General features: G+C 47.8%; 1 protein-coding gene across 1 annotated transcript; it reads left to right on the forward strand.

The window, feature by feature from the left end:
- Positions 1–1,833: 1,833 nt before the first annotated feature.
- Positions 1,834–11,619, forward strand: CACNG1 (calcium voltage-gated channel auxiliary subunit gamma 1). The gene is made up of 4 exons (XM_056505744.1): positions 1,834–2,206; positions 7,648–7,722; positions 9,812–9,949; positions 10,632–11,619. The coding sequence occupies exons 1-4, from the start codon at positions 1,966–1,968 to the stop codon at positions 10,856–10,858; spliced, it is 681 nt and encodes a 226-aa protein (XP_056361719.1). The 5' UTR covers positions 1,834–1,965; the 3' UTR covers positions 10,859–11,619.
- Positions 11,620–13,884: the final 2,265 nt, after the last annotated feature.

A 13,884-nucleotide genomic window follows, 5' to 3' on the forward strand; every position in this document is an offset into this window, starting at 1 on the left:
GCTGCCCGTGCTGTGGCTCATCGAAGCCTGTTCACACTCCCAGCTCCACTCAGCAGTTGGGAAGGATCAATTATTCCCTTCTGATTTTACTTCAGTTGTTTCCTGGAAATTAGGAAACTCAAAGCCAAACCAAACCCATAGAACTTCTCCAGAATGAAGGATCTAAATGAGAACAAAAAGTGTGATTCTTGCCAACACTGGAAGAGGCACAAAGACCAGTGAAAAAAACTAATGAGTTCCCACCCCTGCAGTCCTTGTAGGTTGTAATTAGTCTAAAGCAGAATCATTAGCACTTGATGCCTCAGCAACCAGAGTCTTGCTTTGTGCCCACATTTGCAAACAGAGATTCACTTCCCTCTGCTCCACCTGTGGATTTGGTAGCACCAAGGAATTGAAGTCGAGATGCAGCTCCTGAGATTGACTGATGTCTAACAAAATTTAACAAGAGTCTACTTCAAAGGCAAGGGCATTACACCTTTAATGCATTTCTTTTCTGGCTTAAAGTCTGCTCCCTTCAGACATTTCTGCTTTCATGACAAGTCTTGGTTCTGGTTTGAATGGAAGCCTCTAATACCTCTGCCAGCCCCAGCACAGATGTGCCTGTGGTCCCTGCCTTGCTCTATGTCCCCACTGCCCTCTCTGGTCCCTTCCCCTCCATTTTTGTTCCAGGTACCTTTACTCCTGCCCACAGCTCCCACACCCCAGCAAGAATGGGCTCCAGACACCATCCTGGGTGCCCACATGTCCCTCTGCTCCACAGGGGTGTCTAAGCCATCCCTGTCACACATCAAGCAGAGTGATGTTAACCCCTCTAAGTCATACTTCAATTACAGTTACTTTGGACCACTATTTTTTAACTCACACTTTATTTGCTCTCCCTTTCCCATGCTCTCCCTACACTTTAATTCTTTGCTCCACATTGGCCTCATCAACTTGAGTTGACACCTCTGCACCTTTATTTTGACATCAAACTGGAGAGTTAATAAAGCAGGAGTGGAGTAGCTCTGACATTATCTTGACACAATGATATTTGCAGCTTTCCACTGGCATTTTTTTAACCATTCTTTTAAAATTCAGGTACTGTCACCCTCCTCAGTTTGATATCACAATTGTAATGTCACCTCCACTGTGGCCTTTGCATTGATATTACCATCAAATTGGCTTTACAATCAGCTGAAATATTAAAGGGAAGGAGAGAGGCTGGCCCAGCCCCAGCAATCTGGATTTAAGGCAATTTCTGGAAGTAATTTCTGGAGAAAGGAATGGATGTGTTGGGCGGCTTCTGGAGTTACTGCAGGCATTGAGGGGAACCTGGTCAATAGGAAAGCAAACAAGTGTTTGAGAGATATTGCATTAGAAAAAGAAAAAAAAAAGATTCAAAAAAACCTAACGAGTAAAAGCAAAACCAAAAAACCCTAAAAAAACAGAAGCCACAAAAAAACCCCAACTACTCAGAACAGTTCAGGTTAATTAAAACTTATTACAATAAAATCTTAGAATAAAAATAACTATAATGAAAATAAATAATAAAATAAACTAGTTGGCTTATTTTATCACTCTGTGCCACAGTCCTGGGCTCTGGAGGCAGATTTACCTCTGAGCCCCTGCGAGCCACAGGCGTGGGGCGAGAGGGCTCCAGGGCTATTAAACTGCTCAGGATCAGCCTGAGCTCAGGCCCAGCACTGATATAAACACAGATGTTTTTATAACCTCGCTGAAAAGTTAATCACGCTATTAATGCCTATTTCTGGGCATGCAGCAAGTGAAGAGATCCCAGCCCCTGCCGGCGGCCGCGGCCGCTCCAGCCGGGCGTGGGAATCCAAAACAGCCCGGGTGGGACGGGGCCGAAAGCTGAGCTGAGCTGGGGAGCGTCCTGACACAGCCCAGCAGCTGCCCGAGCCCGGCAGTGACATTTCCAGGCACTCCCATGTGCCGGGATCCGGGGAGCCCCCGCTCCGGGCCGAGATGGACGAGAGCAAACCCCTGAAGGTGCGGCTGGCGCTGGCCGTGATCCTGGTGGGCATCTCGCTGCTCTTCGCCGCCGTGGTCACGGACCACTGGGCCGTGCTCAGCCCCAGCCTGGAGGAGAACACCACCAGCTGCGAGGCCGCTCATTTCGGCCTCTGGAGACTCTGCACCAAGCGGATTTTCATGCAGGAGCAAGGCGCCAAAGAGAAGAGCTGCGGGCCCATCAGCCTGCCAGGAGGTACGTGAGAAAGCGCCAGGACTCACAGCAGGCTTTGCCTGGGAGGCTGGAGGGCTTGGCCAAGGAAAATAGGCTCCATGTGCCCCTTGGCAGAAGGAAAATAGGCACTGGGTTGGGATGGGGTGCAGGGGGCTGTTTTCGTGCTGGTGTGCAAACACACCTCGCTGTCATCCCTCCTGCTGGGGCTGCTTTGCTGTGTTGCCTTGGTCTGTTTGTGACCATATTTGAGTCTCCTGTGAGCAGTGACAGTGCTGGGGAGCAGGGCAGGAGGATTGGGCACAGTGGGAATCATAGAGGGAGTTTGGGATGGAGGGAATCTTGCTGAACCCCAGCCAAGGGCATGTTGACAGCAGCAGGCAGGAGAGAGGATTTACGGGTCCACAAAACACAGCTGGATCTTTAGGATTTCCAGATCCAAATAAACCCAGAGGAACAGCCCATCCACGGTGGGCACTGGGTTGTCTCTCAGCTATTCCAATAACAGCCATTCCTCAGGGCAGGGAGGGATAGACCTGCAGGATGGTTTGTCACCTTCCATTTAAAAAAGAGTCATAACCGGAGTTTGAATCAATTTCTCAAGGACTTAGGGAGGCTCCTCACCTCGCACCAGAGGCACCTGCTTCCACACACGTCTCCAGGTCCAGTTCAGTCGATGGGGAGGGCAGGGGGCTCGGCAGCTTTCCGGGAAGGCTGCTCCATTCCCATGGCTAAAGGAGCTCATTATGTTTTTGCTGATTGCCAAGTCAGCAACATCCACGCCGTTTGCACTAATACACTCCCTCTGTGACTGAGCCACGCTGCTTTTTTAGAAGGCTTATAGGGTACTGGATGCTTTCCAGAACAGAAATAACAGGATTGCCTTCGTGTTAGACTCACTGCTTGAAATGAAATACGTGTTAACACATATTTGAAAATTTCCTGTGAAAAATCTTCCTGCTTGGGCTGACTGTATATTGCCTGTATTATCCCAATTCTTTATCTCATTGGCCAAATTACATGTTGTGAAGAGAGGAGCTGAGCCTCAGCATGTGGATCTGTCTCTAACCAAACTTGGGAGTGTGTCATCCATATGCTTAATGTCTCTCAGGAAGGTACTTACGTGCCTGGAGACGTTTTCCTCACTGCACGCCTTCCGTGCACACACAGAACCCCCACAAAAGGAAAAACAATGGAAATCGGTGGATAAACAGCAAAACTGCACGACCGTGGGGTAAATATAAAACTCATAAATATCCAGCTGTCTGCACAAAGCAGATTCGCAGGCAGGGCACAGGAAAGCAGCCACTATCTTTGACAGACATCAGCATGTGCTTGCACAGACGTTGAATCACATCCCAGCGCCGCATTCCGCCAGGCACAGAGTAACTGGGAATTATGGAGGGGCTGTGCTGGCCCCCACTCCAGAGCTGCCTCATCCAGCTTTTACAGATATTCGGGAATTCAAATGACAGCCTGAGTCATAATCACATTCCAAAGGGTGAAATTGGCACCTCAATTATAACATAAATACCTTCATCCCTGTTTTAGCTGGGAAGGGATCAGAGCAAGGGGAGGGAGCAGAGCCCGGGGCTGGGGCTGCTGAGTGAGGCTGTGGCCACACGGCTCCTGCTCGATTGATTTCACACTTCTGGGAAGGGATGTCGGCAGGGAAACACCAGGGCTGTGAAACCTGCAGCAGCCAAGAAAATGTGAATGAACAAACGCACAGTAAAAGAGCAGATGCAGGCACTGCTCTTCCTGAAAATCATGAGATACAACCAGACATTACTGCCAGGACTGGGAAAGAAGCATCAGAATTTATCACTGAATTAATAACCATTTACCAGTCGCTCCCTGTGGAGGAAATGGATGGCATGATTAACATTATTTATTAGATTTTGAGCTCAGCACAGTGCAGAGTGGGGAGGATGACTTGGCTTCCAGTCCACAAAGCAGGGCTGTGATTTAGGCAGAGCTTTAAAATTTTACAGCACCCATCCGAGGGTGTTGACAAATTGAAAAGGGTTCAGCATCCTGCTGTAACAAATGAGAAGATCAGGGAGATGGTTGTTAAAACCAGGCAAATTCAGATTAATACTGAGACATTTTTAACTGTGGTCAGTGAGCACTGGGGCATTTTACTACCAGCTGTAAACAGAGTTCAGCATCATTGCCTGTAACTCCAGAGCTGGTGCTGTCCTGAAAAGTGTCTCCAGTGCTCTGGGCAGCAGCAGGGATGTTCAACAGCTTAAACAGGTCCCTGTGAATGCAGGAACCTGAGTGCAGGCAGCTCTGGAGGAGAAGATGGGGCATCGGCAGATGGGCTGTCTGCAGGGTTGTCTTCCTGCTACAGGAGACTCACCCTGCAGGACAGCTGTGAAATCAAACTGCTTGGAAAGACCATCTCCCAAACTCTGTGTGTGCCAAGGCCTGGCCCCTCCATGGCTCAGCCCTCACCTTAACACCTCCTCTAAGGTCCTTGTCTCCCAAATTCATCACAAGTGGAAACCTCACACTAAAACCCAGGATTTTCCATCCACCATCCCATGCTCTGTCCATCTCAGGCTGCAGAGCAAGGTGGGCTCCAGCCCTTTCCCAGCCTGTCACTCCAGTGCTCACAGGGGACAGCTCTCACCCAAAACTCTGCATGGCACAAACATCTCATGGTCTTTCCAGCCTTCCTTTCCCCAGAAAACCCCCCAAACTGCAGCTCCCCAAGGCTCAACCACAGTTCAATGGGATTGCACTTCTCCTGCATCCCATGCACCACTCCTGCATCCAGGAGTGATGGATCTGAAGGGCAGGGAGCAGGAAGGCTGTGAGGGGGAGTCTTGGAGGGGTGAGCCACAGAGCCCCTGGACTGTCCTCATCAGCACATTGGGGTGACCACACTGGCAGAGAAAGTGCAATTGGGGTGGAGAGAAAGGAAGATTGCCACACAGTGTTCATCCATTATCAACCCCAGTGTAAATCCTGCCTGTTATGTAAATCTGCTGTGACATAAATGGGCTTTTCTCTTATTCATGGTGGCACCAGAGTGACTGCAGTGCCTCAATTCTGCTGAATAACAGACTTGTTGAAACAGATATCCCCAGCTCAACAGAGCATGGCAGCATCTTAAAACTGAAAACAATTCAGCATTTCACCAAAACAAATCTAGTTCTGTTTTCCCACCAAAAGTGCATTTTCCAAAAACACCAACCCACTTGTGTGATGACCCCTTTTATCACACATTGGCAGAGCTTTGCTAAGGACCACAAGGGACAGAGGTATCTCCATCCCCTGCAGACAAGCCCACCTCTGAAAGGTTTATGAGGATGGAGGGTGACTGGGCTGGTTTGGATCCCCTGCAGTGGACACAGAGCTGTGCTGTGCTCCCACCACACCAACTCTGGATGCCTCCACCTTTGTACTGCACACCTGGGGACTCCTTTGAGTTCAGGCTTTTTAGAGAATTAATGAAAGGCTACACCAAAAAATCCCAAAGTAAAGTGTCCCAGACACAATGCTCAGCCTCAGACACCAGAGTTGTTGGTAGAGGCACACAGCCACTGCTTTAAGGCTCAAAATTCACAATTAGAGTCACAGAGGGCTGAGATCAAATGTATTTCTTCCAGTCATTTGCAAGGATAATAAAGAACAGGTCAGGAGATGCTAGAGCTAAGCATTAACCTTGTCTCCAGCAAAGAGAATCTGCAGATGAAATAAAAGTCAGCTTATAAACTTAAGTAGATAAGAGTGTCTCGAAGGAATCTTCCCCTAACAGGCCCAAAAATGCTGCTTTGCAATTACCTATCTCCTGGGAGAGGGAAAATAAATCCTCCCTGAGTCACTAACTCCAGCAGCCACCATTTACATGACAGAAAAACCCACAAGAAGCAACAGGTAGAACACAGGGATCTTCTGCCAGAGACATTAATGCTGTAAGGAGCCACTGAAATGCTCACAGGCAGAAACCCACAGCAGTCCCTGGGTGGTCCTGCTCCTGGCCTGGCTCAGGCTTCACCCTGTGCTGGAGCAGCCTGTCCCCTGTCCCAGCCTGGGTGTAGAGAGAGCCACAACTTCTGCCAGGCTTCCTCCCAGCATCTTCTGGAGGTTGGTGCTAACTCTGTTATTTAACAGAAGAGATGTCCCTGAGTGAAGGGCCCCCTATTTTTTATTTCAGGCAGCCTTGGTTCTGTTTCCTGGGAGCCCCTGGGTGCTGCAGGGTGCTGGGGCAGGTGCTGAGTGTGTCCCCCCAGCACAGCTCAGTGTGTCCCCACCAGTGCACCCTTCCAGCCAAATTCCTGGCAAGCAACTGCTCTCCCTGCTCCACACCCCTTGAAACCCTCAATTAAATCAGTTATAAATAGCAAGAACACCCTCAGCCCTCACCCTGCTGCTGCCAAAGCTCCGAGTCAGCAGGAGCTCACCAGACCCTTCCCATCCTGCAGGGAGCCTGAAGTCTCCTGTGTCTGCTGGCAGCAGTGACATTGCTCCCCTGGCTGAGCAGGAAAAAGGATGGTGGCCATGGAGAGACCCAGCTAGGAACTTCCCTTGTCCCCACAGTCCTGACCCCTGCTCATTTCTCGCCCCCCTACAAACACCCTGCACCTGGCACTGTGCTCATGTGAAGCCCAGACAGAGGAACTTTATAAGGCTCCCTGTATCTAACTCTGCTGTCTTATCAATTTAACTTAATAGGTGCTCTGATGGGATCAAACTTGGATAAAGCCCAGCATGAGCCTCTTTGCCCTTGGTTCATACAGCCTTCCCTTCCCTGGGCAACTGCTTGGGCTTCAAAAAGCTTTGGTCTTTTTTGCTTTGTTCTTTTTTTACTGACAGCCAAAAAAAAAGCTCTTAGCATCCCTATTTTAGTAAAGCACCATGTGATTTGCTGCATTGCAGCAGCCTCATCCCTGGGACCCCCAGAGCAGCAAACCTCCTGCATGCAGCAAAACCCCCCCACTGCCACAGAGGGATTGGGGAGCTGCAGAAGGGAAGAGCCAGGAGGGAAAGGTGGATGAGGACACTCCATCCTCCCTGTTTGCACTCCAAGGACACCAACCCCATGGGCTGGTGCCTCTGTGGGTGGTTGGTGAGGGAAGGGAGTGCCAGCTCAGCTGTGAGCACGGCAGGTGCCATCCCCAGGAAATGCTGCAACACTGGGGGCAGAAACCTGTGATGGCCAAAGACAGAACGAGAAAAATCCTCTGTAATTCATATTTTAAACAGGAGAGCAATCAGCTCTGAGAGGGATACAAAAGGCATCAGAGGGGCTTCAGCCTTGTCCGTGCTGGAGCCCAGTGTCCTCATCTGCTCCCAAGGAAATCAGATCCAGCTCCAGTTCCTCAGTGGCACCAAGGGTAGGGAGCCTCAAAACCACTGCAAGTTTGGTACATCAATAAAAAGCTAATTCAGTTTTACTGCCTTTTATCAGAAGCTTCCAAGAGCACAAAATTAAATTTTCTTTTCTCTTTCAGACCACAACTGCTCCTACTTCAAGCACTTCACTCCTGGAGAGACCTCGGAGATATTTGAAGTAACCACCCAGAAAGGTAAGAATGAGTCCAAAAGAATATTTTCTTAATGTTGGATGAAGTGATGGACACACAGGATCTAATGGAAAGGGGTCTCCAAAATGAGAGTTCAGTCCAGGTTCCACTGAAAGCAGCAGAATTTCTAACAAGCACCATCAGTTTGTGAAAATGTGGAAAATGCCCTGGACAAGGTCAAATCCCAGCTTCCTGGGGACAATTATTTTTATATATGATCACACCCATGAATAGGATTTTACATAAGTTGTCCCACAAATATATAACAATGTCAATATCCAGGAGAATTGCAAAAAGTCCTTCAGCATAAAAATGACTTTACAACATTGGCACTATCAGTGACACTCAGCTTTTGCCATTGAAGGGGAAGATATTAGTAAAACCTAAATGAATAAATCATACCCCAAGCAGAGTCTTGACCCTGAAAAGAAGTGCAGGGGCTCTCTGAAGACCATTAAGAATTTTATGCTTCATATTGATTTTATATGAAAGTCATGTAAAAAATAGAGCAATCAATGAATGGAAGGAACAGGAATCCTACAAAGACATGAACTGTCAGTGTTTACAGCAGAATTGTCTTCCATGGACAAATTTCACATTTTCAGTAAGTCCAAATATTTTGAGGGCTCCCCTAACATGCTCCTCTCTCTTTCTCATCCTCTCTTTGGGGACAAACTCCTTCAGAGTTTGCAACACAACATATTTACTGTGGAAAATGTGAGCCACTGGATACATTACATGTATTAATCTGCTTTACTTCTGCTACCCTGAAGATAGGTTCCCTAAAACAGCTTCCAAAGACAGGAAAGACATGAATTTTAACTGGATGAAAAGCATGTATCTGAGTCACCTGCTTTTGCTCACTAATCTGCTATCTGATACAGCCACCTGATCTTCAAAATGCACCCAATGCCTTCAAGGCAATGAAGAACAAAATCAGGAAAAATTTCTTCTTCAGAAAAAAAAAAAAAAAAACAAACCAAAAAACGAAAAACAGGAAGAACTTTTCTTGGGGCAAAAAGAAAATCTTAAGCCCAGCAAAAGATTTTACAATGGAATGAACACTTTCAGGCAGTTCCAGCACAGAGAAAAGAGAAACATTTAGAAAATTATAATAAAACAGTGATATGAAAAGCAGGGAGAACAAAGAGTGATCTGCTGTTCTCCTTTGCAGAAATAGCTCATTTGGATGGGAGCTAATTAGTAACAGGCAAAAAAATTCTTCATGATTTTGCCTGGGAGATATTTTTTTTTTAATGGCTTGAAAGGCAAATATCATCAGGCACTGTGATGTTCATGCATGGCTACATGTGTTAAATATTAAACTAATCTGAAAACGAACAGAACATGCAAATGAATTACTCAATTACCAACTCTCCCCCTCCACCCAGGCACTGAGCAGTGCTGGGCTGGGGGAAGTGTCCAGCAGATGGCTCAGCAAAAACCAGGACTTTCAGGAAGGGTTTAATCCCATGCCTTGAAGAAGTTGGGTTTTCACAGAGCTGGAAATCACTGCTGTAAAGGCAAAGGAATAAAAATGAGCTGTGCAGAACATTTCACCCCGTGCCTGCTGTGCCTGCTCCGGTGCTGAGCCCATGGAGAACTCGGCTCTCGTGCTCTGGGACAGCTCCAGCACCATCCACGGGCCAGGGCCCTGCAGAAAGCATGGAATAAAACTAGCAGAGCTGTCCGTTTACTCCAGGGGCAGAGTGATGGAAGGGATGAGAGCATGGACCCCAGCAAGGCTTTGACAATAACATTTCCATGGCAGAAAGCAGCTCCAGCCCAGCTCCAGCAGCCCCATACAGGTGGGATGATGAGCAAAGGTGCCCTGGGCTGTCTCAGGGGGTGTTCAGAAAGCATTTTCCCCTTCCTGCTCTGCTTTTATACCCTTCACATTCAGAAGATACACAGCAAATACTTGCCCTGTTTACACTTGAGGGAAATAACTCACCAAAGCCACCTCGCCCCAGCATCAGAGATGCACATATTTCTCACAGTGAGTTCCTGCAACATCCCCACAGCTGATGGCAGCAGGCTCAAAATGTGCACACTGTGTCATTTTTGGTTGTTTTTTTTTTTCCTTTGGCAGAATACAGCATTTCAGCTGCAGCCATTGCCATCTTCAGCGTTGGCTTTTCCATCATCGGGACGATCTGTGTCCTCTTGTCCTTCAGGAAGAAGAGGGATTATCTGCTGAAGCCAGCATCCATGTTCTACACCTTTGCAGGTACGAGCAGGGCTGCTCACATTTCTGCACTTGGGTCACAGGACAACACAGAGAAACTTAAGACAGATCCCAAGGGGACAGAGACATTTCTAAAATGCTCTGAAAGCATTTCCTTCCTGGCCACAGACTACACGTCTGTGTTTCCTGAAACCCCCTTTAAAAGTATATTCACCCCCCTCTAGTATATTCACTGTCAGTCCCAGTCTGAACCAGGGACCACAATATTCTATCTTATTTACTGAGCTTCAAACCAATAATATGGCTGATCCAGGCCCAAAATACACAATTGTCTCCCAAGCACACAAAGACGGCACTTGTGCATGAGCCAGGAATACTCTGACATGCCACAGTGAGCGAAAGACAGAGGTGCAAACTGTCACCTCAATGTAAAATCTTCCCCAACCTCTGAAAAAGCTCCCCAGGGAATGCAATTATTCCTCCCCCACTTTGAATTCCCCATCCAAGCCTGCCTAAAAGATCACACACAACAAGTCAGTGGCTGACCTCAGTAATGGCAGAGCTGCTGGCAGTTCTGAGCACTGCTTCCTTCAAACACTGAAGTCAGTGACTCACCTGTGAATCTCACTGCAGCTCCTGTATGCAAAACAACAGATGAGGCGGTTAATTAAGGATGAAAAATTGACAGCTGGTTATTCAACCCACTGCTCCTATCTTCCTTCAGGTCTCTGCATCATCATCTCTGTTGAAGTCATGAGACAATCCGTGAAGAGGATGATTGACAGCAAGGAGACAGCCTGGATCAAGTACAGCTACTCGTGGTCCTTCGCCTGTGCCTGCGCCTCCTTCGTGCTGCTCTTCGTGTGCGGCATCGCGCTGCTGCTGCTGGCGCTGCCCCGCTTCCCCCAGAACCCCTGGGAGACCTGCATGGACGCAGAGCCCGAGCACTGACGGCCCCTGCACCCCTGAAAAATACCCACAAAGTGTTCTGAGAATATTTGTATTTTTTGAAATGTCTGGGTCTCACTACACGATGTGTTCTCCATCCAGTGAGTCATTACTGAACCAAGGCATGTTCGATTGAAATTGTTGCTTTCTTTTTCTTTTCACCTCTTTTTTTCCTTTCTTTTTTCTCTCTTTTTTGATTATTTTTTTTTCTTTTTCTTTTTTTAAGAAAGCAGAAAGACCACTCAACACCATCATGGGTGTGTGTGAATGGCACTGTTCTGTGCCAATTTGGGGCTGCCCTGTGCTGATCCAGTTGAGGGAAAATCTGTGTCTGAGACAGCTCAGGCCACAGAGGAGACAGTTTTGTTATGAAGATGTTTGGTGTAGTTGGGCATAGATCCATGAGGGATATCAGGCTTTTATACCTTACTTGGTCAGAGAGACACTCTGGGGAGTCAATGTCCCCATTTATGCCACACTTCCTTCCCTCAGAAGGGTTAGTTTGTTTTCCCAGGGTAAGTTGGAGATCCTTATGCTCTTCTATTAAAATGTTAACATTTGATAAAAAACAAAACAGAACTTTGTGTAGCATTGGGATAAAACCCCCCTCCAAATTTACACCCCGCAGTTCCATTCTTCTCAATCAATCATAAAACCCCACAAAACAGAATCTTGTGTTTTGCTTAAAATTCAGTGGCAAAGCCAAGAAGTACCAAACATGGAGAGTGATATTTTCCTTTAATAAAAAGCATAATCTTCCAGTAGCATGACTTTCTGGGAAATTATTTGATGGATGAATCACTTGGCCCATCAGATTCTGCCAGGTCCACGATGGCAGAGCAGAGCTGGGTGGTTTGCTGCACAGAGCTCTCACTTGTTGGTGAGTGGGCTTTGTGAGAGTACCCTGCTCTGCTCACTGCACGTGTACACAGAGCTGCAGCTCAGGAAAAACCCTCCAAAGAGCTGCTGAGAGGGGAAGGATCCTGCCTGGAAGAGCTGGGAGAGGCAGCCCTGAGAACACCCTGGTGCTGCCTCGCTGCTGCTGCTGCTGCAGGATCAGAGCTGGGGGATGCTGCAGGCACTGCTTTGCTGCTGACAGCCTGCAGGGCTCTGCCACAGCTGCCTGAAGCATTTTGGAAGCACCTTGGGGTCCCCCAATCCAACCATGAGCAGCACTGGGGTCCCCCAGCCCCACATGCTCACCCAGCCCCTCCAGCCAAGCCCTTTTCACCCTCACAGTCCCCCAGCAGCAAGAGGTGGGGTATTTCTTCTTTTTTTCTCTTTCTTTTTGTAGTTCAATCTTCAGAATCTGTTCAGCATTTTCCCCCCAAGCAGGAAAAAGTACATGGCTCACAGTGTACTCTTCTCACACAGTAATTTAAAAATCAGGAGAAAGGGGAACTGAAGTGCTCTTCCCTCTGTGTTTAGCTGCCCATAATCCTAAAGAAACCCAGAATTCCTAACAGAAAAATCTCTGGTCAATTTGAAGAGTCTGAAATCACGGCATATTCAAACATTTGGAGAAATTCCCCAGCAGTGGGGCTGCCCCATTCTAGGGGTGGGCTCAGCCCCAGCAGCCCCAGCCAGACTCAGGCTCATCTCCATTTTCCCCATCAGCAGAGTGGCAGCAAGAACAGAAGCCTTTTGTGAAGTTGCATTAATGTTTTCCAAGCTCTTTGAAGTTGAAAAGCACTACAAATAACACATATATTATAAAGTTTTGGGATACAGCACTCATTGGTGCTCAGATCTGAGTGTGAGCTGAGGAGCTCTGCCTGTCTCTCATCATGAGACAACTGCAAGGCTTCACGTTGCCACAGAACCACTCTGAAATGCTAAATGGTTTTGAAATCTTATTTTTGGGTACAGAGCTGACTTCCTGAATTTGCATTTTCATTGTTCAGGAAAATAGAGGCTAGTTTCTAGAGAGAACCTTGACATGCAATAAGAGAAAGGAAAGCAGTCAGTGACTGCTGGGGTGGCTGACCCGGGCTGGGACATCCAAACCTACACAGCAAAGATTAATCCAAGTAGAGCAGCTGGCAGGAACAAGTGTTCCCAGCTCAGCCATCACCATCATCATCATCATCATCATCATCACCACCTCAGACATGCCATGGGTTGAGATAAGCAAGGTTTGGGGTCTGAGTTCATCACCCCACACAGAGCAGAGGCACGTCCTGTGTCCCTGGGAACCCCTTCACCCATCCCCACCTTCCCTGAAGTGCCATCCCTCTCTTTCAATACCTCCACTGGGAGAAAGTAATTTCTAGGTGGGTTCTTATCCTGATGGGCCAACCTTTTGCCCAGCCAAGATGCTGCTCAGTCCCCTTCTTGATATTCAAGAGCAAGATGTGCACATTTCAGATTAACACACCCTGGAAGGTCTCACCCATCTCCTGCACACTCCTGATCCACTTCATCCAAGCCCCAGTGAGGGCAGTGGAAAGATTCCTGGTAAGTGCTGGCCTTTGGCCTGGATCCAAGGTTTTACAGCCTCTCTGGGATCACTTTACTCACAAGGCAGAGAAAACAAACAGCTCATGGCATCGAGATCCTACACCCACAGCCAGAGCTCAGGCAGCTCAGCCAGATACCTCCTAAAGCCCTTAAGACTCACTGAGTTTTATTCTCTTTCTGCTCCAGGCTGAGGCTTTGTGATCATTCCCTGCTCTGTATGGTCCCTGTCAGACTGAGAAGCACGTGGATAGCTTCATTTTCTTCTTCCAGATATTAAGAACTGCTGAAGAGGGACCCAACCATTAAATGGGTCATTGGTATTCATGGTGGGAAGGGCTCTGCTCCTGCAGCAGGTTTGTTCTGCCACAGAGCTGATAATGTGTTTTAAGAGAGTTAATAAAAGTAATTGGCCTTCATAAAGGAAAAGGAATATAATGTTGGAGGGGGGAGCTGTAACCAGTTTCAGTTTTCACTCTCTCAGCTGAGCAAACAGCAGGGAAGGGCCACCAGAACCTCAAGAATGTACCATGAAAATGTGAAGGAAATGTCCCCAGCAGCAGGGACTCACC

This window comes from Oenanthe melanoleuca, chromosome 18 (assembly GCF_029582105.1).
Source record: "Oenanthe melanoleuca isolate GR-GAL-2019-014 chromosome 18, OMel1.0, whole genome shotgun sequence".
In the NCBI taxonomy this organism is placed as follows: Eukaryota; Metazoa; Chordata; class Aves; order Passeriformes; family Muscicapidae; genus Oenanthe; species Oenanthe melanoleuca.